The 23934-nt window shown below is 64.7% G+C and overlaps 1 protein-coding gene across 1 annotated transcript in view; it reads left to right on the top strand.

Moving 5' to 3' along the window:
* The window catches only part of NCLIV_019520 (MGC83258 protein, related), a gene marked incomplete at both ends in the record, with an annotated part of 53519 nt that overhangs the window by 20098 nt on the left and 9487 nt on the right, over positions 1-23934 (top strand). Inside the window, 3 exons of the mRNA XM_003882146.1 lie at positions 394-13703; positions 14191-15532; positions 15955-23725. Coding sequence (XP_003882195.1) covers positions 394-13703; positions 14191-15532; positions 15955-23725 — 22423 coding nt within the window. The remainder of the gene's footprint in view (positions 1-393; positions 13704-14190; positions 15533-15954; positions 23726-23934) is intronic.

Below are 23934 nucleotides of genomic sequence, written 5' to 3'. Positions count from 1 at the left end.
CGTTTTCGTTTGCTCGCATGCGCCAAGCCCGTGCTTCAAACACGCCCGCGCCACCGGTTGGCCAGCAACTACTGTGGCTTTCAGCGTCCACTCGGCGGCACCAAAAAAAATTAAGAGAAGTGTCGTGTCTCCCGGCTGTTTTCCATGAAACGGGTGCGAGGCGCAGGAGTGATTCCGAACATGCGTTTTCTTTCAGTGTTTGTCGGTTTTGTGGAGCGATGCGGGTTGACTCGGCCTCTCCACATCTCGCAGACTTCCGTCGCGCTTGTCTTTTCTTTTCGCGTCCCGAAGTGTTTCGTCAACAGCGCCACGCTTGTCTGACTCGCGTCGCCGAGTCCACGCCATGTGTGCCTGAACTGTCTGCCTCTCGGTTGCCTGCTGTTTTCTTCCCAGAGCCAAGTGACGCCCCTCGGTCAGGCGCTGACCGCGTTGGAGCGCGAGACGCTGCAGAAGCCTTCCGGATTCCCCATTCCCACGGCCTCCTTTATGGATATCATCACGCTGGCGAAGCCCGAGAAAAACGTTTTGAAGATCCGCGTGGACGGCAAAGGCATGTGGAATGTTCCTCTCTTGCATCCGCACGTGAAGATCAACATCGCCAGTTCGTCGCAGACGCCGTCGCCTGGGTCTTTGCGGCGAAAGGCAGGTGACCGGGGCCCGCGAGCGCAGAGAGCCGAACGCCCAGACCGGGATGCAACCGGGCATGGCCGTCGTGCGGCGTCTCGAGCGGTCTTCGAAGGAGGCGAAAGAGCGGAGAAGACGACCAAACGTCCGGCGTTCGCGGCCGCGCCTTTTGAGTCCACTCGGAAACGCCGTGGCGTCGACCGCTCCCTGCCCCAGCTTTCGACCATGCACGAGTTGCATCTGTGCATTGTCACACAGGTGTGCAGCAAAGACGCGTTTCAGCTGTACGTCCATCGGGGCGGCGGGGAAATCGACAAGAGCCTCAGACACCACCGGAAACTGAACGGCCTTCTCCGCCGAGTGTCGCACCTTCATTCCACTGGATTGCGAGGCATGGCTGCCCTCGAGACCGACCCCTTCCTCTCAGACTTCTGGCCGGTGCCTCTGCACCAACTTCCGGCTCTGCCCGCTTGCAACGGCCCGGCGACTCTCGCCTTCTCCGCGTACGCCCTCCCGTCCCCCTCGACCTTTTCCCCGCTCCTCTACCGCGCGCCTGTCTCGCGCGCGCTACCCGCGTCCGCGTCGACGTTTCCCCCTGACTCGTCCTCGCTCCCTGGCCACGTCGAGCCGCTCCTGCCGTCTGGCTCCAGCGCGAAGATCGTCGACGTCGCCCAGGCTTCGGCAAACTCCTTCACCCCTTCCGACGCGTCCGCCGCCCTGTGGGAGACGCGCAGGCGCGAGCTCGGGGTGTTTGCGTCGAGGGCCTTCGACAGCCACGCGCACCTGCTGCGGTGGCGCTGGACGTGTCTGTTTGGAGACACTCTGCTGCTGCGCCAGAGTGTGCATCTCCGGCGGGCGTTGCTGCTCGGCGACTTGTCCCTCAGGACTGCGAAACGGCAACTCCTCGGCGAACGCCGCCGGGAGCCAGCCGACCCCACAAACGGGGCAAGAAACCACCGTGGACAAGTCGCGCCCAGTGCGGCCGGCGGCGCGGCAGCTGGGCTCGCCGAGCCCCGCCGCGCGCTCGTTTGCGACGGGGAGGAGCCGCGAAGCGAAGGAGTGGGCCGAAGCCTGTTGAGCGGCAAAACAGATGTTTCGTCGTCGCCACGGAGAGACGCGAACCATCGTGAGGACGCCGAAGGCAACGGAGACAATGAAAGAGCATCGCCACAACGCGATGAGGAAGAAGTTCTCGGCGAGCTCCTCGCCGATGTCTTGAACGCGCTAGCCGACGGGCTGGCCGAGATGGAGGCTTGGACCACTCAGGGCGTGCGGCCGCAGCCGCTGCCCTTCTTAGCCCTTTTGAGTTCTTCGCCTTCAGGTGTCTCTTTTTCGAGTCAGCGGAACGCGACCGACTTACCCTCTGGCCTCCTTGGCGAAGGCAGCAAGGAGGCGACGGCTCGAGAGAAGAGCCGCGAGGGAGAGACGGCAGAGATCGCATCGCAGCTGGCGCCTTCGCCTGCACGGTTCTTCCACTTTGCGCACACGCAGGCGTCGGCAGAGGCGCTGAATCGCCTGCGGCAGGTTTTCAGTCGCCTCTCGGCGCTCCTCAGGCTGTTTGTGTTTGACGGCGCGGCAGAGGACGCCGAGTCGCCGACCGACGGTTTGCCGAATGTGACGGGGGAGTCGCCGTTCACCGACTTCGAGAGGTTGTGGCTGTCGGGCACGTTTCAGAGGCGCCTCTGCGAGTCTTTGCTCGAGCCGGGGAACAGCGAAGGACGGGGGGGACCGGAGAGTAGCCGGAAGAAGAGAGACGACCCGACTTTCGAGCATGTGTTTGCGAGATCCTGGTTCCCCAGGGGCGTTCGCGCGACGAACTACTGGCAGATCCTCACGGAGCTGTCGTCTCCGTTTTTCTCCGAGCATCGCCTGTGGCGACCGTTCTTCCTTCTCAACGCGCCAGAAAGCGCGGAGCCGGAGAGAGGCCTGGCCGCTCGCTTCGGGCCGGTGGGCGCTCCGCTGCGGAGGCCGTGGAAACCGAGGAGCCTGGCGCGACCGACGGGCCCGGACACCCAGAACAAGGACGAGAGAGCAGAGACGGCCGCGAGGGGGACGGAGATGCCCCGATCCACGCCGGAGTCGCCTGCCGGTGCGGCGCCACGAGCGCGGTCGGAACCAGACAGAGCGGGCGCAGGCGCGGCGGCAAGCGGGAACTGCTCTTTGCCGGTTTCCTCGCGCGTCCCGGAGCAGGGCTGCAGCCCCGAGGAACGAAGGCCAGAGCGGAGTCACGGCCAAGCGGACTGGCGCGACCTGTGGGCGATGGCGTGCGACATGAAGAACGCTGAAGATGGAGCGTTTCTGACGTGTCTCGTGCGGCTGCTTCCGAGCTCTGGCCGCCGCCTCCTGCTCCAGAAACTCCGCGGAAACATCCAACAGATCCTTGCCCTGTGTGCAAAGTGTGGAGACTTGCACGCCGACGCCGCCGACCTGCCTCAGCATGCATGCTTCTCCGAAGCGCGCCTCATGCGCCTGTCGCTCCTCGCCTCCTGCCTGAGCGTCCTCGGCGCTGCGGAGGCTGCGACCGCCGTCGCGCACAGGGAAATGGTGCAGCGAGAAGAGGACGGAGCGAGCGAAGCGACCGTGGCGGAGGTGGAGACAAAGCGAGAGACAGAGAACCTAGACGAGGGTGCGGCTGCGCACGTGGCGAGAGCGGCAGGTGGTAAAGTTGAAGAAATCCGGGATACCCCCCGTTCCCCTCCTTCGCGTTCTGGCCGTGGCCGAAACACCTCGCTCTCGTCAAGCGCCAAAGTGCGGGACGAGCGCGAGGACGACTCCGCGACAGCAAAAGTGACCCTCGCCCTCCTGACAGCCGTGGCGCCTCTCGTGGCCGCCAGCGCGCCTTTCCTTCGACGGCGCAGCTGCCACAGCGAGCCTGCGCCCAGTCTCAATCGCTTAGGCTGCGTCGCAGACGTCGCGCAGCTGTGTGCTGTCAAGGCCGACGTTCTGTTGCAACGTTTCCAGCTCCTCTCCTATCTCTCGCAGGCCTCAGGCTACGCAGCGCTGTCTGTGCCGTTGACGCCTCCGTTGCCTCCGTCCTCGTCCGCTCCGGCGCGCGCCGCGGCGGGTGCGGCGAGAGAAGCCGAAAAGCCGGGAAAGGGGAAGGGCGAAGAGGCCAGAGACACCGCGACGCGCGCGTCGGGTCATGGGTCCACCGACGACGAACACCCGCAGCCGGAGAAAGGGGGGAAAGGCGGCATGGAGAGGAAGAAACGCAGTGCGGATGAAGCCAGGAGACGTCAGGTCGACGGGGCTACGTGTGCATGCTGTGGAGTTCCAATTGCAGAGCCATCAAAGGCAAACGCGAAGAAAGCCAAGCGTGAAAGCCCTCGCAGAGCTTCCTCCGTGTCGGCTTGTGCAACGTCTCCTGGCGGCGGGTTGGTAACAAACCCCGCCGCGCTTCTGTCCAGCGCGAAGGCCGGAGCGGAGACAGTGACGGTCAATAGTCAGCCAGAGGGGAATCTCGGAGACGAACGGGGAAGGGACGACCTCGCCGCACGCATCCAGACGGGTGGCTTCGAGAGCATGCGGCAAGAGCTGCTCGATGCCTATGATCGGCCATGGGAGCCCTCGCGGCGTCCAGCCCTCATTCGCGTGGCCCTCCTCACAGATCTCCTCGAGTCGTGGCGGTTCCTGCCTCCCCCCGGCAGCTCGGCAAGGCATGCATTCTTTTCGCTGCTTCTGCGTCTAAGCCGGGCGACGGCGCGAGTGCTGGATCCCCGTCGACGCGACTACGGAGAGGACCCGGATGGCGATTCCGGCGACGCCGCGGTCGCGTCGGCAGTCGGACGGGCAGCTGACTTAGACCGAGAGTTGTGGGAGGGGGCGGTGACGTGGCCGCAAGTCTTTTGGCTCTTCGATCAAATGCCGCGCTTTCTTCCCGTCGCTGACAGCTCGCGCTGGACCTCAAGTGAGGTGACGGCGTCCGTTCTGAACCGCCTCGCTTCAGCCGTCTCGCTGTCTGCCTCGGCGGCTTCGGACGCGGCGTCTTCGGCCTCGACTGCGCAGAACCAAGCACGGGAGCTCCCACTCACTCTGGCAGGGACGTGGGGCCTTTACGCTTCTTCAGACGACATCTTCCGTCTCGGACCGGACCCGAGCGCAATCTCCTCGCGTGCATTCCTGCGTCTCCACGGCTACGCATCTTCGTGTATCACCAACACCCCGCTCGCTTCTTCGGCGTGTTCGTCCTTCTCCGCGCTTGCTTCTGGATCCTCCCTCCCGCTGCTCCACTGCGATGTCGACTCTGCCGACCGCTCCCAGCACTCCACGTTCTGGAAGCCCGTCGTCACTGATCTCGAGGAGGTGCGAGGCCATCCACTGGACCCTGTGGACTTGGCGAATCACTTTTTCATGGGCGAATTCACCCGCGACGGCTCCAGCCTCCAGCACGCTGCCCTCGCTGGCGGCTCGGGGCGCGTCACGGGGGGCGGCGGAGCGCCGCGCGGGCCGGGCGGGGCCGGTGGAGCCCGTGGAGACGCGCCGGCGGGGATCGCCGCCGGGGGAGTCGTTGAGGGCGACGAAGAAGACGCGTCCGCAGTCCACCACTCGCCTCTCGCGGGCGGCGGAGGCATCCTTGTCGGGCATCGTCCACCGGGAGCAGGGCGGTCGGACGACGGGGCGTCGTACCCGACGCATGCTCTGTTTGAAGTCGAAGCCGACTCTGTGGGCTCGTGGAGTGACCAGAGTGAGGACGACGAGGAGGCGATGGCGGCAGCCTCGGGCGGGCACGCGCGAGGCTCCAGAGCGCCAGGCAGGCCGGGGGACTCCGGCGGTCGACTGGAGGGCGAGGGCGACGACGGAAGGCCCGAGGGGAGACGCCGAGGCAGTGCAGGCAGAGACGGCGGCCGACGCAGCGGCGGACGGGCGAGTCTGGCCGGTGGGGACGGCAGCGCGCGGTCAGGTGGTAGACGGGGTTTGGAGGTGCTCATGTTTGCGTCGAGTGAAGAGGAAGAAGACGAGAGAGCTGGACTCGGAGACGAACGCGGCGACTCTCGAAGAGGGCGCTTCGACCGCATTCGCATCCTCGCAGAAGACGACCCCCGCGACCTCGACGAGGCAACCGAACTTTTGACGGACGAAGGCGAGACGGAATTGGCGGAGGTTCTCCCCGGCGATGACGACGAGCCGTTGGAGTGCGACGCCTTTGAATGCGATGATCCGCTTCAGGGGCTCTTGTACGAGAACAGGGAAGTGATGGAAGACCTGGCCAGCATGAACCTGGCGTTCCGATCGATGCCGCCTCTTTTCCGGCCCGTCTTGGCCTCGCGGCTTGTGCCGTCGCTCCTCGTCCGCCCGCTTTGGGATCGCTTCTCGTCGGAGGGGTATTGCGCATCTGCGTCGGACCGGCAGAATCGCTTTCCTGGTGGGGATGAAATCCGAGGCGCCGACATGGGCAACGCTGCCGGCGTTGTGGAACGAAGGCGAAACCCCCGAGCCCGAGACGCGGCGAGCGGAGAGGGACACTTTCTGCCCTGCAGAGACGAAGAGGACGAATCCCCGTCTCTCCGTCTGGCCATGGTTGTGCACGGCGGGACTGGGCAAATGCGACACTTCGAAGCCGGACTAGACGGCGAAGCTCGCGCCCAAGTGCTTCTTGAGCGTCCCTCCGCCTCCCTGCCTTCTGCAGCCTCGACCAGCGAAGCGAGTCGCGTGATCTCCTTCGTCGAACGTTACCGCCGAATCGCTGAAGGCCACGGCAGTTACCGGACTGTCTATACAGCTGACTCGCAGAGACAGCCGGACGGCTCGCCCGCGGTAGCGCATTTTAGGGTCGATCGAAGCGCAGGACTGGTCCCCGGAGCAGACAGCCGAGCCGAGCGGGTGCGCCCGGAACCGCCCAGCTGGCGTCGGCAGCGCGGCGTCTACGAGGAAACGAGGCAGCTTCTGGCTGCGGACGGCTGGCGCGGACGGGGGGGAAGACTCGAGGCCTCAGAGCCAGGGCTGTCCGAGGCGGAAGCGGGGTGGAGAGTGCAGAGTGGACAGAGCGGAGAACGTGGCTCGGGCAGAAATGGAGAAGCTGGCTTCCCTCCCCCCGGCTGTTCTTCCTTCTCGTTTGGAAGCAGTTCGAGCGACAGCGCTTCCGAGGACGCGTCTTTGTTCGACTCTGAAGACGACGCTCTCTCTGACGGGGCAGTTGTCGTGGCCCATGTCCTGCGCCCTCTGGAGCGTCCGCTGGGCGGCGCGGCGGCGAATCGATCAGGATCGGTACCGCGAGGAAGAGAGGCGCGCGAGGATCAGCGACGCCGACGCGGCTACCCCAGGCCACGTGCGTGCAGTGAGGGGGGCGGCACCTGCCTCGGGTCGTTTCCTCCACTTCAGCGCTCTCTCTCCTCGCACGTGTTTCTGTCGTCCGCCACCCAAAACGGCAGAACTCACTTTGCCCACTCCAGTAGCTCGTCTTTCTCCTCGAGCTTGGGCCTCCAAGATAGCAACAACGGCTGGTTGCCTGACATCGCCTGGCTCCGCGGTTCCTGCGCTGACGCCGGCTTCGACCGCCTCGAAAGCCTCGACCGCCTCGAAAGCCTCGACCGCCTCGACGCGTCTGCCGCCCAATCCGGGCTGTCGCCGCCTCTGTCAGCTTCGCGGGCCTTCCGGACGCTCCCCGTCCAAGACCCGCCTTTGCTCCGGTCGCCTTCGTCCTCGTCCTGCTCGGCGCTCGCGTCCCGAGCGTCCGCTCCCGCGTGTCGCCTCGGGGGAGAAGACGAGGGCGACGCGCACAAGCTGTGCTGCGCGATCTGCGCTTGGCCGCTCTGTGCAGGCCCCGCGATCTCCGACGAGGCGTTCGCGGCGGCGCAGCGTCAATTCGCCCGCCGACAACGAGGCGTGCGACCAAGCCGAAGGCGCCGCTGGAGGAAAGGCCGGGAGAGATCGGGGCGGGCGGCTGGAGGCGAGAAGGAGATTGCAGAAACGACGGACGGGCACGGATACGACGGAGAAGACGAGTTAGGGACTGTGAGTGATGTCTCCCAGACTGGGGAGAAGGCGTTCGTCCTTGGCGCTTCAGAAAGCAACGTCCGATGGCTTCTCGCCTCCTCTGCGGCGTTCTCCACAGCGCCTAGGACGTGGCTGGTTCGGTCGCGCCCGCTGCCTCGTTCGTCGCTCGCTCACGGTCGTTTCGCCGAATTGAAAGTGGGAGAAAGTGCACACGAAGAGAGTTCGTTTTCCGCGACGGCGCATAGCGACTTTCCCTCTCTGTCCGTGGCGGGGGAACACGAGGCCCGAGACGGTGGGGCGCACCTCGTCCCTCAGGCAAATGGAGAAGCCCGGAAAGCGCGAGAGACGCAAGAGGAAAAGGCGACGACTGTGGACCCGTCCGCGGTCGTGGTGGCGCCAACCAAGGCGAACGAACTGACAAGGGTGACAGGGCATGCAGTGGAAGCCCACTCGCGTGAAGCATTTTCGCGGATCACGAAGTTTTCCCACAAATCGACCCGTGCACAGTGTCGCCAGTCTGTGGAAGCAGCTGGCGGAGACCTGAGGGGTGATGTTCGCACGCCCACGGATCTTCACGATTTGCCTCTCGTCTCTGCGTCTCTGCGGGAAACGTCACCGGTCCTTCTCCCGTCCTTTTCCACCCTCGCGCCGTTGCCTGTCTCCAGACAGGCTCTGACACCGCAGTTCGTCCTCGACGCCAGACAGGCAGCGAGTGACGGAGAAGCGGACACGCGAGTCTTTCGCTCGCCGCGCTTTCGTCGAGTGTGCAGTTTCCGGAGAAAGACGCAACAGCTGGCGGGAGACGAGCGTCGCAGAACACCCCGGACCGAGATTTTGGCCTCGATGGATGACCAGAAGGTTGGAGTCAACGGGACGGACGTGAACGGCGTCGCAGATGAAGCTGCCGCAGGGAAAGCTAGGAGAGAGACGGAGAGCGTCGACAGCGGTCACGGAGGAAGATACAAGAAACCGGCGGGAGGGCCAGGGAAAGGACGCGTGGGGAGACGGAGCGGGGATCCCTCCGCGCAGTTTCCGTGCGCGATTTGTCGTTACCGAGGTTTCACGTGCTCGGCACAGGCCACCTTCACCTCCAGGCTGCGAGGGCCGTCAGACAACGAGAGGCGCTTTCCCCTGTGGTGGCTGCAAGGCTCATTTTCGACGGCACGCGGCCCCCGCCACAAGACGAGTCACGCGGCCTCTCTGGCCCATGTCGGCGACGACGGCGGCCGGGCGACGTGGCCGGAAACGCCTGAGTGGATTCCCTTGTTTTCTCGCTTCACAGCGGCGGTGGCGAGGTGTCGACGACCGAGTTTCTCCCAGGTGGATCTCGAGGGAAGCGGGACCGCGCAGCTCTCCGGCGGCGACCGCATGCCTTCGCCGCTTCCCCTCCGACCGAGAACACTCTCGTCCGTCTACTTGCCGTCTCGACGCTCCGCCTGCCTTTCTGCCAGTGTTGCGGGGGGGAACGTCCGTGCGGCATCCGCTTTCTTTGCGCGAGATCAGAAGAGCTTCCGGCGCGCGGGTAAGCGGTCGGCCACGCCCGGCAGCGCGCAGCGAGCCTTGGATAAGGAGAGCGAGAGGGGCCCCGCTTTGCGTTCCCCGCAGGTGCGAGCTTTGCGTTCGGGGCGCCTGTCGAGCGCCCAAGACGGGAAATCACGCCTGGCGCAGGACCACGGCAGCAAGCGACAAGGCGGTGCGAAAGGGATGAAACCCTTCGACTCAGAAAAAGCGTGTTTTCCCCCCGTCGACTCCGAGGCTGCTCGGTCCTTCTCGCTTCCTTCCGGGCACGCGGGCACGCCAGGTGCGTTTTCGTCCCTTGGGGAACTGCATCGGTTGTTCTGGCGTCAGTATTACGCAGCGCAGGACGAGGCTCTACTCCTCATGCTGGCGCCGTTTTTGGGCGGCAACCCGGTGTCGCTCTCGAACAGCTGGCCGGGAGGCCGCGCGTTCTTCGCCGCGAACGATGTCCCCGAAGACATTGAACTTTCCTCTCTCGCCGACGTCCGGTGTCCGCGCTGTGGCAAGACTCTGAAAAACATCCAAGGAAGTGGGTTTGAAGGGAAGTGGAGATGCGATGGCCTGGACCAGAACGGCTTCTGCGTCGCCAGCTTGACCGACTACCGGCTCTGGTCGGCGGCCGCTCGCCACCGGTGTCACTCGGATGACTTCGACTACTGCCAGGCCTGCTTCGAATATAAGGCGAGGCTGAACGCGCGCAAACTCAAGTGGCTCAGCACAAACTCCTCGAGGCTCCTCTGGCCCTCCCACCGGCCCGCCTGCCCTTCAGGCCCGTTCTTGTGGCAGCTGGGGTCGCCGCGTCTCCCCGAGGAACACCGGCGACGCGCCGAGGAGGCACAGAGGCGGATCGAGGCTCTCGTGAAAAAGGCCAGAGAGCGACAAGAGAGACCGGAGGTGAAGGCCGACTCGGCTGGGGACAGGCGACCCGAGCTGGGAGAAGAGAGGAAGAGCGGAAAACCCGAAAGCCGCAAGGCAAGCACCGCGGAGACGGATTGGCGGGGAACACGAGACGACGCTAGAGAACCCAAGGGGGACAGGGGAAGGGACCCGGAGGAAATCGTTTCACGGAACGCGTCCGCATCGAGTGGTCCTCTGCCGAGACGTTCTCGCCGCGGGGAGCGAGAGAGAGGTTCACTCGCGTTCCACCGGTCCTCCTCGTGTGCTTCTTCTGCTGCCTCGTCCGGTTTGCCTTCGCTTTGGCGGGGCCCTGAGAGGCTGCCGGCGGTTCAGTCGCCGCAGGCGTGCATGCAGTCTTGGATTCGCGAGGCGACGCAGCTGCCACTGCTTGCCCAGCGGCCTCGCAGTTCGAGTGGAAACGGCGAGGAAGTGGTGCTCCGGGACGGCGTCGTCCTCCTCATTCCTTCACGGCTGCCGTACCTTCCTCCGCCGCCCTGCAACCCCGTGCTGCTCGACGGTTTGCTGACGTCTGCGCCAGGGTTCCCCGAGAGTCTCGCGCACCGCCTGCTTCGTCTCGGGTGCACCTGTCTGCTTCCCTTGTTCTTCAAAAACTTTGAAACACTCCGCATCCACGGGTCGCGCGTTCTGCCTGCGGCCGCCGCGAGCGACGCGGCTGCAGGCGACGCGCTCCAGGCGGTTGGCGAGGCGAGCGGTAGTGGGATCGCGTACCCTCCTCCGTTCCCCGCGACTGCTCGCGAACGCAGGCCGGACGGGGCACAGCCCAGAGGAGGCGACTCGCGCAGGCCCGCGGGAGGCGAGAAGGCGTCGCGTCCGGCCACGCACCTGACGGTCTCGCTGGTCGCGGAAGAGGCTGTGTGGCCCCTCGTCATTCAGGGTCGGTTCGCCGGCTCCGGCGACTGCCGTTCGATTCCGCACTTGAAGAAGGACATTGCGGACCACACCCACTGCGAGACGGAAGGCGTGTTGCTCAGCTGCTTCCAGAACGGCCGGTGGCACGGCGCGGCGCGGCGCGAAGAGACACTGAGGGACGGCGGCGACGGCGCGAACCGCGGCCAGGGCGACTTCCTCTGTGGTCCATTCAACCGTCAGATGGACGGCCAAGGCGACGGCAAATGGTTCATCGATGTCCACAAGGCGCAGCGGGACCCGCAGCACTACAAGGGCACCGTCGGGTACAACGGAAGCGTCGGGTACTGGAACCTCGACACGGACGTCCCGGGCCATGTCGCGCCAGCCTTCCTCGCCGTCAGCGGCCACGCATGCACTCCGGAGGTCCGCAACAAAGCGATTCTGTTTGTCTCCTCCCTCCAGAGACACCTCGAGGTCTTTCTGCCTGCGAACCAAGACGAGTTGGAAGCGCAGATGAACTTTCTGACTGAGGCGGCAGAGAGCCTCCACGCAGCAGGGCGCACCGGCGAGGGCCGCGCGGAGTCGACAGAGTCCGAAGACCAGGCCGGCGAACGCGGAAGGCGCTGCCCAGACAGGACGCAAAACGCGACGAAGGAAACGCCCCGCGAAGACGATGCGGACGATGTGGCCGAGGCGGACGAGGCACCAGAGAGACGCAAGACGGGAAAACGTGCGACAGGCTCGAAGGCCCCGACGAAAGGACGGTCGCGGGGAGACGCGGAGCGTTGCGACGCGTCGGAGGTCCGGGCGTCTGCGAGGTCGCCGTCCCACCGACCTGGCGAAGGTGAACAGCCCGTGGACGTCGGGAACTGCGCCGTCTCTTCGGGAGAAGCCTTTGAAGTGCATCTGTGCCCGGCATGCGAACTGCAGCAGCAAGCGCCAGGGGATTCCCTTCAGCGTTCCGAGCGAGCGGCTCGGGAACGCATCGTCAACCCGAGGGCATCTTCAGCTTCCGGCCTCTCAGTGGAAGAAGAGGACGAGTACTTGGCGTTGAAGGCCTGGGAGGCGAACGCCGATCCTCTGGCTGCGGCGCTTCTCCCGGTCGATGCCCTGCAAAGACAGCAGATGAGCGCAGCCGTCCGCTGTTACCAGTGGGAGACGGCGCTCCAGTCTCAGAACGCCTTGGTACAGTTGTGGCTGCTGTACCCTTCTCTCGCTCTCGACTCGTGGCCGCTCGTTCTGCGATTCATCTACGACGCCGTGCGCGCACGCCCCTCGATGCACCGCGTCCTCGTGGAGCTTCTCCTCGCAGTCGTGAAGGCTGCGGCTGTGCAGGGACGTCGCCGAGACGACACGGAAGAGGGCACGACGGACACGAGCTCAGACGCAGACTCCAGCGAAGAAGAAAGCGCAGAAGGAGACGGGTTCGACGGACGACTTCTCGGTCGAGGTTCCGAGAGGCTGGAGAGTCGCGGAACAGGCTCCATGGGTGCATTTACGTCGTCTCGCTTTTTCTCGCCGTTGCTGCCTTCTCTCTCTTCGTCCGTTCTCACCTCGTCCCGTGACAGAGACAGAGAAACGGACGGCGGGAGAGCTATTGCCTCCCACCTCGGCGCGCTGGCGCTGCTTCACTTGGCCGCCATAGGCCTCCTCGACCGGCACAGTGCGGAGCAAGCTGAGGCGTATCGCGTCTATCGGGCCGGGCGTCAGCAGCAACTCGCTTTGCAAAGCGTCTCTGCTCAGTCTGAAGACGCCTGCTCGCCTCTCGAGGGCGTCGCGTTTGAGGCTCTCAGTCAGCGGCTCCACCTCGACGGCGCAGCAGGCCACTTTGTCTCTCTCGGCCTCTCGCGAGCTCCACACGGAGACCCGGACGGCGCCGGAGACGGGGCGCGGGCCCGAGCGGGAGTGTCTGTGTCGCAGTTGTTCAGAACGCAGGAAGAGACGCAGAATGCGGCGCGAGAGAGAGGCGCGCAACGGCGAAGAGAGGGAAACCGAGAAGCCAAACAGGAAACCTCTTCGCTGCTGCCGGAAAGCCGCGTGTACGCAGGAATTGCTTATGGGGTGCATCGGCCATGGCCGGCCGCCTGCAGCAGAGACATCTTTTCTCTCTCGCCTCAGCCGATCGTCGAGAGCGACGCGTCGACAACGCCACGTGCGTCTTCCCTTTCTGCGGGGGCGCCGTCTGTTCCCTCGCCAGATTGCGACGGCGGGTCGGATGCGGCGCGCGGCTCCGGCGAGCTTCCGAGCAGCGACGAGGAAGAGGGACGCGACAGAGAACGGCGAGTCCGGCGAGAGCCCGACGACGCCAGCAGGCCGTGGCGTGTCGCCGACCCGCGGCCTCGGCTGCCAGTGGCGTTTTGCCGGTTCCAGGAGTTTGCAGGCGGCGCAGGCCAGAGCGGCGCCGCGCAGCAGCTGAAATATTTGAATCCAGCGCTACTCGTTGACTGTCTGCATTCGGAGTCCAGACACCCGTACCGGCCGACTGAGCGCGGCGGTCGCAAGACGCAAGTCGGCGTCGAGGAGTTCATTCTGTCTAGGCCCGTGAACGGCAGAAGAAGGGGAGAGAAGAGACGGGGCGCAGGGGAAGCCGGCGACGGGGAACGTGCCGAGGGGGCGGCGGGGAGCGCGGCGAATCGAGAGGAAAGGCGAGACAAGAACTCGCCAGAGAAGGTTGCAGTGGACCGCAGACGCCAAGGACGAGAGACGAAAGGGAACATCTCCGTCGACATCGCCATGGATCCTGGATTCGACTGGGCTCGAGGCTTCCTCATTCGCTTCTCGCGAATGTCCTGCACACGACCCGGAGACAGCCTCCGATTCTACGCTCACCCTGCCGACGACATCTGCGTCGCTGCATGCAGGTGAGAGGAAAAAGACGCCACGCTGGATGCGGAACAAAAGACGCGATGTCCACATCCTCTTTCACTTCCGGGAACGGTTTCATCCGTACGTGTCGCGATGTGTATATATATATATATATATATATATATATAGTAGAGTGCAGTTTGAGGTGAGAGCAATGCCAATATGCAGCGTGATCAGGGGCAAAACCTTTCCTGTGCCACCGTATTGCTTAGGGTCCGTCCACTCCCTTCAGATACAAACCCGGACGTATTCGGTTGCGATGCGTTCTGGTGTTCTTTCTTCCAGCAGCGTGTCTTGTTTCTTCTGGGAGTCTCGCTCTGAAACGGTTCTCCGTATGTGTACGCATACGTGTGTGTTTTATACTGCCTCCACATGCACACTTCAGCTGCATAGAGGTGGCGTCGTCTCTCTTGTTGTTCGTCGCTGCGGTTCTGTCGCTCTGTCGTCGATGCTCGCGCCTGTCGTTCTTTGTCTGCTGCACAGCGGCGCTTCGGAGCGTCCGTGGACGTCGCCTGTCTTTCTTCCGGGGTTCCGCTTCTCCTACGCCTTCCACCCGTTCGGCCTCAACTCGCCGTCCGCGCCGCTTCCGAATCCGATGTGCGGCAGCAACTCCGCTGGTCTCTGGATGTCGCCGGAGTTCACGCCGCTGACTTTTGCAAGTCCCGCGAACGACCTGAGAGCCGACGACGCGGCGGCGGCTCGCAGCGCCGAGTTGGAAGCCGTCGAACGGGAGCGGAACGGGAGAGAGGAGCATGGCTGTGGCGCACGCACAGCGCAGAGCGACGAGCGTGCGGCGGCTGCGCGTTATCCCTATCCTTCTTTGCACGCGAGCGGGGCGCCGCCGAGGACTCGCAGCGCCCAGAGAGCAGTCGACGCCAATGGAGGCCCGGTAGAGGGAGCGCGGAGACGCGGGCGGCTGTACACGCAGAGCGCGTCCATGCTTGAAGCCGCAAGAGGCGGAAGAGCGACGGCAACCGATCTGGACTCGCACGCAACAGGAAACTGTGGCGTGGAGGCGACCGAGAGCCGCCCTGACGGCGGCACGGAGAAGCCGAGGAGGCGGCTTAGCGACCGGGGCATAGAGGAGATGGAGCCGGCGCACGCGATGTGGGGGTGGAAGTTTGTTGTGAGTGTCGCCAACCGCGCCGAGGTTCTTCAGCACTACACGAATCTCCCAGCGCCCTTCCCTTCGCCAGCTGCCGGTCGCGCGCTGCTCGAGGCCTTCCCGGGAACTCAGGAAAGAACCTCTCGGTCCGTGGCGGAGACCGGAGACAAGGGGGCCGTCCCAAAGCCTCGCGGCGCGCATGCATCAGGAGGGAAGCCGCGGAAGAAGCGACGTCGACGGGCAGAAAGCGCCTTCCGTTCCCTCCAGTCCTCCCTCTTCCTCGACCTGTTCCAGCCGTCCGTGGATCTGACTTTTATCCGCTGGCTCGTCGAAGACGTTGGCGGCCATCCGGAAGTCCGCGAACAGGCTCAGACTCGCGCGGCTGTCAGTCTGCTCACGTCACGCAGCGAAGACACGCCGCTGACGGAAACATTCCCAGACTCGGCGAGCGACAGCGGTGCGTCGACAGCGGGTGGAGAAAGACAGAAAGACGCGCGGGAGCCGGGGGCGGGAGCACGAAACGCGCGAGAGCTTCGAACAGACGCCAAGTGGAGAGAAGAGAGAGCAGTGCGAGCGAGCCTCGCGCACCTTCTCGCGTGCGTCTACCACCCAAACGTCTTTCAAGCTCTCGTGGGACTGGCCGGTAGTTGCGCAACTCTCGAGGGGTGCGGCCCCGCGCTGCAGCCTGCGGCGGTCTTTCTCGTCAAGCGATTTTCCCAGGTAAAGAGGACGCGTCCGGCGATCAAGCGTCTCCCGTGCGGCTCTACGCGGAACCAAACAACGCGCGAATGCATCCAGATGCCCTCACACCGACGCCGATGCCCCTATATGTATATATGTATATATGTATGTATATGTACTGCGTAGGTAGGTGTAAAGTACCGAGATGCGTCGAGTTATTCTTTTGTGCGTGCATCGATGTATGTCCACTCAAGAGAGGGGCCCTTGGCCGACGGAATGCTGCGCCGTGGTCGAATCTCCTTGGTAGAGTTGTTTCTTGCCGACAAACGACAGACCTCGGAAGCGCGCGACGCTGTTTTCACATTCCATGCGTGTGCGGTAGTGACGTGGTTGGAGGGCTCCTCGAAACGGTCGTGTTTTCCGTCATTCGTTCTCGCGGTTCTGCTGTGCATTTCTTGCAGTTGGCGCCTTGGCTGCAAGGGCCTCCTCGCACGCATCCTCAGAGACAAAGACGCCTGCGGGCTCAGGCGCGCCGTGTCCACTGCGACGATCCGAGCGCGACTTCATCTTGCTTGGCGGACTCCGAGCGTCATCCCGAAGTCCAGCTAGGGTCGCCGTTCTGGCTGTCTTCGCAGGAGTCTCCGAGTCCGTGCACTGTGGGGCGCCGTGAGCCTGGCGGGACGAACACCCCTGGCCTTAACTGCCTAGAAACGTGCACGTCTTCCCGTCTCTCCCCCCCCTCCTCAGCCCGCTCGTGTGGGTCTGCAGCGCCTGCGCTCCACGCCTCTTCGCCTTCCTCGCCGCTCAGGGTGCTTCCAGAAACATCAGAAGGTTCGCTCGGCCCTCAGACGCCGTCGCGTTCCTTCTCTCCGCAGGCGACCGCGCCTGCGATCTGGTCTCGAGACGCGGGATCGTCTTCGGAGTCTTCGTCGCCGGACGCCGCCTGTTCTCTCGCTCTCGCGTCTTCGTCACAACAGAGAGACGAGAGAGACGCGGAGAGAGACGTGGCCCCAGCTGAGGATGAAGCCCTCGCGTTGAGCGCTCGGATGCGCTTCTTCTTTCTTCTGCTCTTCATGGAGATCGCTGCGCAGATTCGCGTTCCTCGAGTCGCCGACAGCGTCTTCGAAAGCGCCGGCGTCAACTCGATGTACACGAGCCAGTCGGAAACGCAGGGAGGCTCCAGCGCTCTCCCGCTCTCTTCGCTCCCCCCGAGACCCCGACCCCTTCGACCGACGCAGCAGATTATTCTCCCGCCCTTAGCGGAATACGTCGGTCAAGTCCTTGCGGTCCTGTTCAGTGCATGCAAGTGCGCCGCAGCTTGCGGCGAGTGTGGGGCGGAGGCGCGCGAGGCCAACCGTCGAAGGCAGCTCTCGGCGCAGCGAGTGACGTGGCGACTCAGCGACATTCGCCTTCTCTGCGAAAAGGCAGAGAGAGAGCCGAGAAGCAACCCGTCACGGACCTCGCGCCTCGACGGGCCCTCCTCGCCCAGGTGCCGCTCCCCGTTTTCCGCGTTCGCCTCTGAAGCCGATCCCTCGAACGCAGGCGGGCGCAGAGCACATCCGCCACGCAGTGTGTCGACTGCTGGCAGCAACCGTCTCTCTCGCTCAACCCCGTCGTGCCCAGAGGAACCTCACACGACTTCCGCGACTCTCTCGTCTCCATTTTCTGCGTGTGGTGATCGTCCGCACGATCACAGCTACCAAAACAGCTACCCCGCTTTCCGTTCCCAGTCGCCGTCTGGTCCAGCCTCGTCGTTTGGTCCGGCCTCGTCGTCCCCACCGCCCCTCGCTTCTTCCGACTCTCCGCCTTCGCAGTGTTCAGTGTCTCTGCTCTCGCGGTGGAGCTGCGGAGACACGCGTGGCGTCTCCTCTTCGGCTTCTCGAGACACGAGATGGTGTCCCCATGCCGCGTCGTCGCCTCTCTGGCTCCAGCCTGGCCCCGTCCCTCTCCACGGCGGTGGTCAGCCTCCGTGTGAGGCTCCGGCGTCTTCAGGGTGCGTGGGAGGCACCGGGTTTTGCGTGGAGCAAGCCGTGAAGGAGTTGCTGCTTCAGTGCAAAGTTCTGCAAGACTTGCGCGGCTTGGAAGGCAACTTGCCCCACTCCCAAGGTGTCCCCTTCGCCCTGTTCCTCTTCGAATTCCTGCAGCGCCTGACAGCTCTCCGCGGGGTCGAGCGCAGCCGCTTAGGCAACGAGACGTTCTGGGAGTGCAAGCGGCGCCTGGGCGCGGAGGGCCCGGGGGAAGGCGCAGCGCGGAGCGAGGTCTGCGGCAGAGCTCGGCAACGAGGGCCAGACCCGAGCCAGTCCACGGGTGGGAGCCTCGCCGTGAGCGACGCGTTCTGGAACGGACAGTATCTGCTGGACGGCCGGAAGTGTCGAGGCTGTCCAGGAGATGCGCGGTCGAGTGACAGATTCGAAGTCGATTTCGAGCGATTCCTTCCGCTGCTCGACGAGGAAAGCCAGCACATGCTTCTCCCGGAGCACCTGGACCTGCGCAAGGCCCTCTGGCCCACTCTGTGGCGCATCGCCGAGAAACGGAGACAGCTGGCGCGGACGCGAAAGGCTCTGGCGGGGACACACCCCACAGCGAGGGGGCCCGCGATGGAGCCGCAGCTGGGAGGCCAGCAGGCGTCCGTGGCTCAGCGAGCGGGCGGCCAGGGAGGCGACGGCAGCGGGGCGACAGACGCGAGAACGCACGCGTTGGAGCGCGGCAACGCAAGTCGCCCAGCCGCAGCAAATCTCGGCCTGTCGACGCCCGCGTCCTTTTCTATCTCGCCTTCGTTCTCTCTCAGAGAAGCGGAAGGCGCGGGGGGTGACGCGTCGGAGGCGGACCTTGCGCGGGACTCGCGGAGGCGGGGAAGTGAACGACCGCTGTCCGCGAGAAACCAGTGCGAGGGAGGGGACAGTTCTCCACGCACGGGCCGAGTCCTGCCAGAGTCGGCTTCTTCGCCTGTCCTCTCCGTACCCCCTCAATGGCTTTCCACAGAACGGGGCGAGGCGGCGCATATCAGTGGACGGATGCAGGACAGCAGGGACCGGAGCGACGTGCCGGTATGCCTGAGTTCGCCGCTGCAGCTGAGCTCCGCGTCCCATTCTTTCCAGTCATATACACCGTACAAGATAGCGTTTTCCGCCTCTTCTCCACTCGCCCTGCCTCTGCTCGCTGGGCTGGGGTCGCCCTCAGTGGCGAGTGACGCGCTCGAGGCCATTCTCCCTGTGTCGGCGCTCGACGAAAGCACGAGCTGCCAGGCCAGAAGGGCCGGACAGAGCAAACGGGGAATCGGCGAAGCGGACGAGGGAGCGCGCCACCCTCCCCGCGCGCTCACCGCGCCCGCTTTGCCCTTGGCGCATGCGCGGCCAGGCGCCGTCCCCGTGTTCTCTCCCCTCGCGGTTCGGCTGGACGCGCGAGAGCTGCGCAGGCGGCTGTGCCTCCGGTGGGGAGTCGGGCCGCGGTCCGGCGCCATCGGGGACGGGCGCGCCGAGCCGGACTCGCTCGGAGGCGGCGTGTGTCTGAGCGACGTCAGGGCGCTGGATTCCTTCGCAGCCTCCGCACAAACCTCTAGACAGGCGCTCGCGTCCTGGGCTTTGGAACGCGGCGATTCAGGCGAGGAACGAACGGAAGGCTGTGAGGCGGGCGACAGCGGCAAGGGACATCCGCCATTCACGAGTGATCCCGTTGCCTTCCTCTCGCGAGAACTCGCCCTCTGCTTCGAGGCAGACGTTCGCACGATCGACCTCTCCCCTTACGCAGCAGGCGCCGTTATCAGCTTCTGTAGTTCCCCAAGCCAGCTGGCTCCTGGGGACCTGCTCACTGTGTATGCGCGGCCTCGGGGGGCGTTCTGTACCCGGTCGCGCGCGCCGGGGCCTCAGTCGTCTCGTGTCTCTCCTGCGGCGTCGGTTTCGCCGCCTTCACCCTGGATCCCCGTCGTTGAGATGAGCAACTACCACGCCGACTGTCTCTGGTACGCAACCGATTACTCTCCGTCCCTGTCGCCTCAGCTCTTCTTCCCCGCGGGGTCTCCGCCCTCACCGCACTGGCCGGAAGAACCCTCGATCGCGAACACACGCCCGCGTCTGCGAGACGGAGACAAAGAAAGAGACAGAGGGACAGGGTACTTCGCGCTCGGCTCGCTGGCTGCGGCTGTTCGGCTGGGTCTGCTTGACGCCACAGAGGCTGCGCCTTTCTGTCCTGCGTCGCTTACGAAACGTGAGGAGAGAACCAAGGACGACGTCTGTGCAGGCTCCGATGGCGCTCAGAAATCCCCGTGCTTCCGCGGAGATTCGGACGCGCATGTCGCCGGCAAGGCCGCTCGCCCTCTCGATGCTGCACGCGCTCTCGCGACGGCAGCCGGCGCTCTGGCCATTGAAACGACGCCTCTGGAAGGCTTCCCTGAAGAGGAAAGGCGCGTGCGGGGAGAGGCCAAACTTGCGGCGAGTATGGAGTCTGCGCAAGTTCTCTTTTCCCGGCCTGCTTCCTTCCTGTGGCGTCTCCCTCCCTCTCTCGCGCATGCTCCGTCTGTCAACGAGGACCAGAACTCAGGACTTGGTCTCGGAACCGAAAAGCGAGTTGAAACTCGCTTCCTGAAGAACGCCGTGGGGCTGCTAACCGAGAGAGACGAGGACGTCTGGGGCACCGTGCGAAGACTGGCCTCGCATTCTTCTCTCGCGCGTCCTCTGCCTTCGCACCTCGCGTCCCCTCTGCCTGTCTCCTCTCGTGGGCAGCCTTCGCAGCCGACGGCGCTCCCGGATCGCTCGCGTTCGTTCTCGAGTGCCTCGCTCTCATCTGCCTCGTCCCTCGTGCTCCCCGCCCCGGGGAGTTCGAGCCGTGCGCCTCATCCGCCTGTGCCGCGGAGCTACCAGCGCCGAGGTAGCGGTCATCCCACTCCGGCGGCGGCTCCACCGGCTCAGTTCACTCGCTCCGGCACTCGTTCGCGAACGTTCTCGGGAACTTCTGTCGGCCGGAGTGGAAGCTTCGGCGCCCTCACGGGCGGTCTCTCTTCTCTTCCGACGACGGCTGGCCGCCGCTCGAGCTACTGCGCTCCGACGAGCTCAGCCACCAGCGCCGCGACTCCCTCAGCCTCGAGTCTAGTCGGTGCCTTCGCCTCTCAAAACCCCGTATTTGCCATGGCGCTGGAGCGAGGTCGGGACGAGCGACGCAGAGACCGAGAGGCGAGGGAAGAGCCCGACGCAGGCGGGAGCGGAGCTGTGCCTGCGTCGAGTTCTTCAGGGCTCTGCCGGAGAGGGAGAAGACACGGCAGTCTCGCGGAAGCGGCGCGAGGGGGGCTACAGGGCGAAGGCCGCAGACGCGGCTCGAGTGGAGACGCGCTCCTCGCCCTGTCGTCTCTGGGTGAAACGCCCCAGGCCCTGTCGTGGGGCTCTTCGTCTGCCACTGCGCTCCTCCCTGGAAGGGGCGGGCGTTCGGCTGGGGCTTGCATGCGCCGCGGGAGCTTTGCTGGCAGGACCGCGACCGCGCAGCCGTTCGGCAAAGAGTCCAGCTTTTCGTCGGACGGCGGCAGCCAGCGAGGAAGCGCCGAGGCGTCTGTGCGAGTGTCGGGGCTTCCTTCTCACGTCGGCGCGGCTCCGACCGACGAGGCGAGGCAGAACCGGGACGAAGCGCGCGTGGGTGCGAGCGACACGATCCACTTGGTGTCGGGGGCTCTGATTCCTCGCGATGAGTTCCTCAGAGCGGGGGTCTGGAGAGTCGAATTCACAGTGGGCTGGCGGCAGAACGGGAAGAACCAACCCTTGCTCGCGCCGGACGAAGGCAGCCTGCCTGCGCTCCCGCGGTGCACAGGCGGAGACGAAGACGGCCAGCGCGAAGACGCCCTCGGCTGGCACGCGGGCCCGGAGTTCGGCTGGGCGCCGCTCACCCACGCGGTGTCGCCAGAAGAAGCCGCCGTCGACGCGCTTCTGTCCGAGCTGCTGGGGACGCGGTCGAGGACGACACGAAGCGCGGAGACCGCGGAGAAACGCAGCGACCCCAAAGGGGTTGAAAAAAGGCCGGAACCTGCCGAAGCGGGCACGAGGAGCAGCGACGACGGACGCACGTCGACGAATGCACAAATCGCCTCCGAGGCTGACTCGCAATCGCGGAACTCCCCGCTAACGCGCCTTTCCTCCGCGTCTTCTCCTCCCTCCGCAGCTCCGTCCTTCACGGTCCCTCCACCGGCTTCTCGGTATTTCTGGCTCTCGTGCACCACGCAGGTCGTCAGCGGGTCCGGAGTTGTCTCGCCGACTCCGAGACGAGAGGCGGAAGGCGCCTGGGCGTCCGTGAGCGGATCGCGACGAAACCGAAGCTGTCTTTCTTCGCTTTCCCCACACCAGCCTCAGGCCCCGCATGCGGCTGCGCCTGCGACAGAGGCCGCGGCTGACGCAGGTTACCTGTCTCTTTCTGCTGTGGGGAAGGCGCCGCCGCGTTTCGATCGCGACGAAGAGACCCAAGAGAGGCGCGGAGACAGCGACGGCGAAGCCCAGGAGCCGTGCGTTGCGTCTCGGCTTACCCTCGGTCCTGGAGACTTTCACAGCCACCCTTTCATCCCTGATCCTCCCATATACCAACGGACGTTTGCGCTGGCGGAGCACCTGAATCGGAGTTACCCGCCTCAAAGCTTCACGCCTCCCTGCTACCGCGTCCTCCCTTCCCCAGGCCTCCTGCGCTCGCCTTCGCCTCCCTCTTCTGCGCCGCGCTCCTCCTTTTCGTCGCTCTCCTCCTCGCTGTCGCCAGCAGCTTCCGGGGGCGTGTGTGTCCACCCCGTGACATCGGGCGAGCCTCGCGTGGCCGCGTACAGCGACGTCATGGCTCGGGTGCATGCGCACCATCAGCAGCTGCGCCCGAGTCAAGCCGAAGTCCGTGGAGTCTGGTGTGTCAGTCCGCACGGAAAGCAGACCGTTCAGGACACGGTCGTCGCTGGCGACTGGATCGATTCACAGAGCGTCGCCGCGGTGCTCACTGCCTGCGCGTCCGGCCTGCATCCAGAGGCCGCCGAGGAACGGGCTTGCAGCGGGAGCGGAGCGCGCCGCGACCGGAGCGTGGGCGGAGACACAGAAGACGCACCGACAGGGGAAGGCTTCTGCCGCGACGACGCGCAGCTGTGGGAACGAAACGCTGAAGGACGGAACTGGGCGTTTTCCGGTCCCGCGCTCGCCGAGAGGCTCACTCCAGAAGACGTCCTGTCGCGCGCGGAAGTCCTGTGTAGTGCGTCGTCCAGGCGTCTTCTCCACTTTGGACGGAGCCTGGAGCTTTCGCCTTCGCGCGCCTGCTCGGCAGCTTCTGAATTCCCGTCTAGGTCGGAGTCGCCAGTGACGGGTGCATCCGGTGGAGACGTGGAAACGGAAGAGCTGCGCACCCTCCGGGGTCGGAGGACACGCTTCTCTCCAGGCCGTCCACAGGCCGAGCGCGGCCGTGCCCCGCTTTTAGAAAAAGAAGATCAAAGCCGGCGAGAAGACAGCAACTCACCGGCGCCGCACTTGGCAGGAGCGCGGGGCGGTCTGGCTGGCCGCGGCTCCTCGCGAGGTTTCCAGGATGAAGGCCCGCCGAGGAACGGAATCGATCTGGGCGGCGGAGGAGAAGGAGACAACGCTGGAGCAAACGGAGAAGCGAGCCAGCCACGACGCGGGGAGGACGAGGGAGACCAAGTGGAGAGACGCAGAGCACGGCGGGACGCAACGCAGCGAGGAGATGAAGCGACGCGCAGAAGCGCCTTACGCGGAGAGATTGAAAACCATTTCCTCGAGAGAGAGAAACAGAGTCCCGAGACCGGAAGGTCGTATTTCCGGACCAGCAAACTGACCATGGAACTTTCCTTCACGCCTGATCTCGACCGTCTTCGCGATCTGCATGCAGCATTCGCTGATCTCAACACTGCGATGGCTGAGGCACACACGCTACTGGCATCCTCTCCACCCTCTTCCTGCTCCTCGAGTTCTTCTCCCAGTTCTTTTGCCGGTTCTTGTTCCGGTGCTGTCTCTGTCCCGTCTTCTTCAGAGGCGAGGCAGGCCATGGCCGCCCGTGTGGCGCGTCTGGTAAAGCGCGTGCAGATGCTCCAGCAGCTCGGCCCGAGAGACGAAGTGCGCTGCTCGTTTCGGGTCGAGTCGCCAGAGTCTGAGAGGGGATCCAAGCCCAACCAGGAAGACGAAACTCAAAGTGAAAAATACAACATGACGTGGCACGTGGGAGGCTTGAAATCCCTTCTAGGCGCAGGCCGCGGCGTCGCCCTGTGTCCCGCCGTGAAGCTCGGTAAGTAAGACACAACCCGAAACGCCGAATCAACTTGAATAGATCCACATATACGCATATATATATATATATTTATATTTGTAGATATAGATATATGGAGAGACGTCCCCTCTGTATTTGTTTGGTTTGGTAGTTTGGTTTTTTTTCAGTTTGTTTGGGACTCATTATCTCCGGTGCACTTGTCTTTCGTCTGTTTTTTTCCACGTGTG

Source organism: Neospora caninum, chromosome VIIa (assembly GCF_000208865.1).
Source record: "Neospora caninum Liverpool complete genome, chromosome VIIa".
Taxonomy (NCBI): Eukaryota; Apicomplexa; class Conoidasida; order Eucoccidiorida; family Sarcocystidae; genus Neospora; species Neospora caninum.
This window is presented reverse-complemented; position numbering and strand designations above follow the sequence as displayed.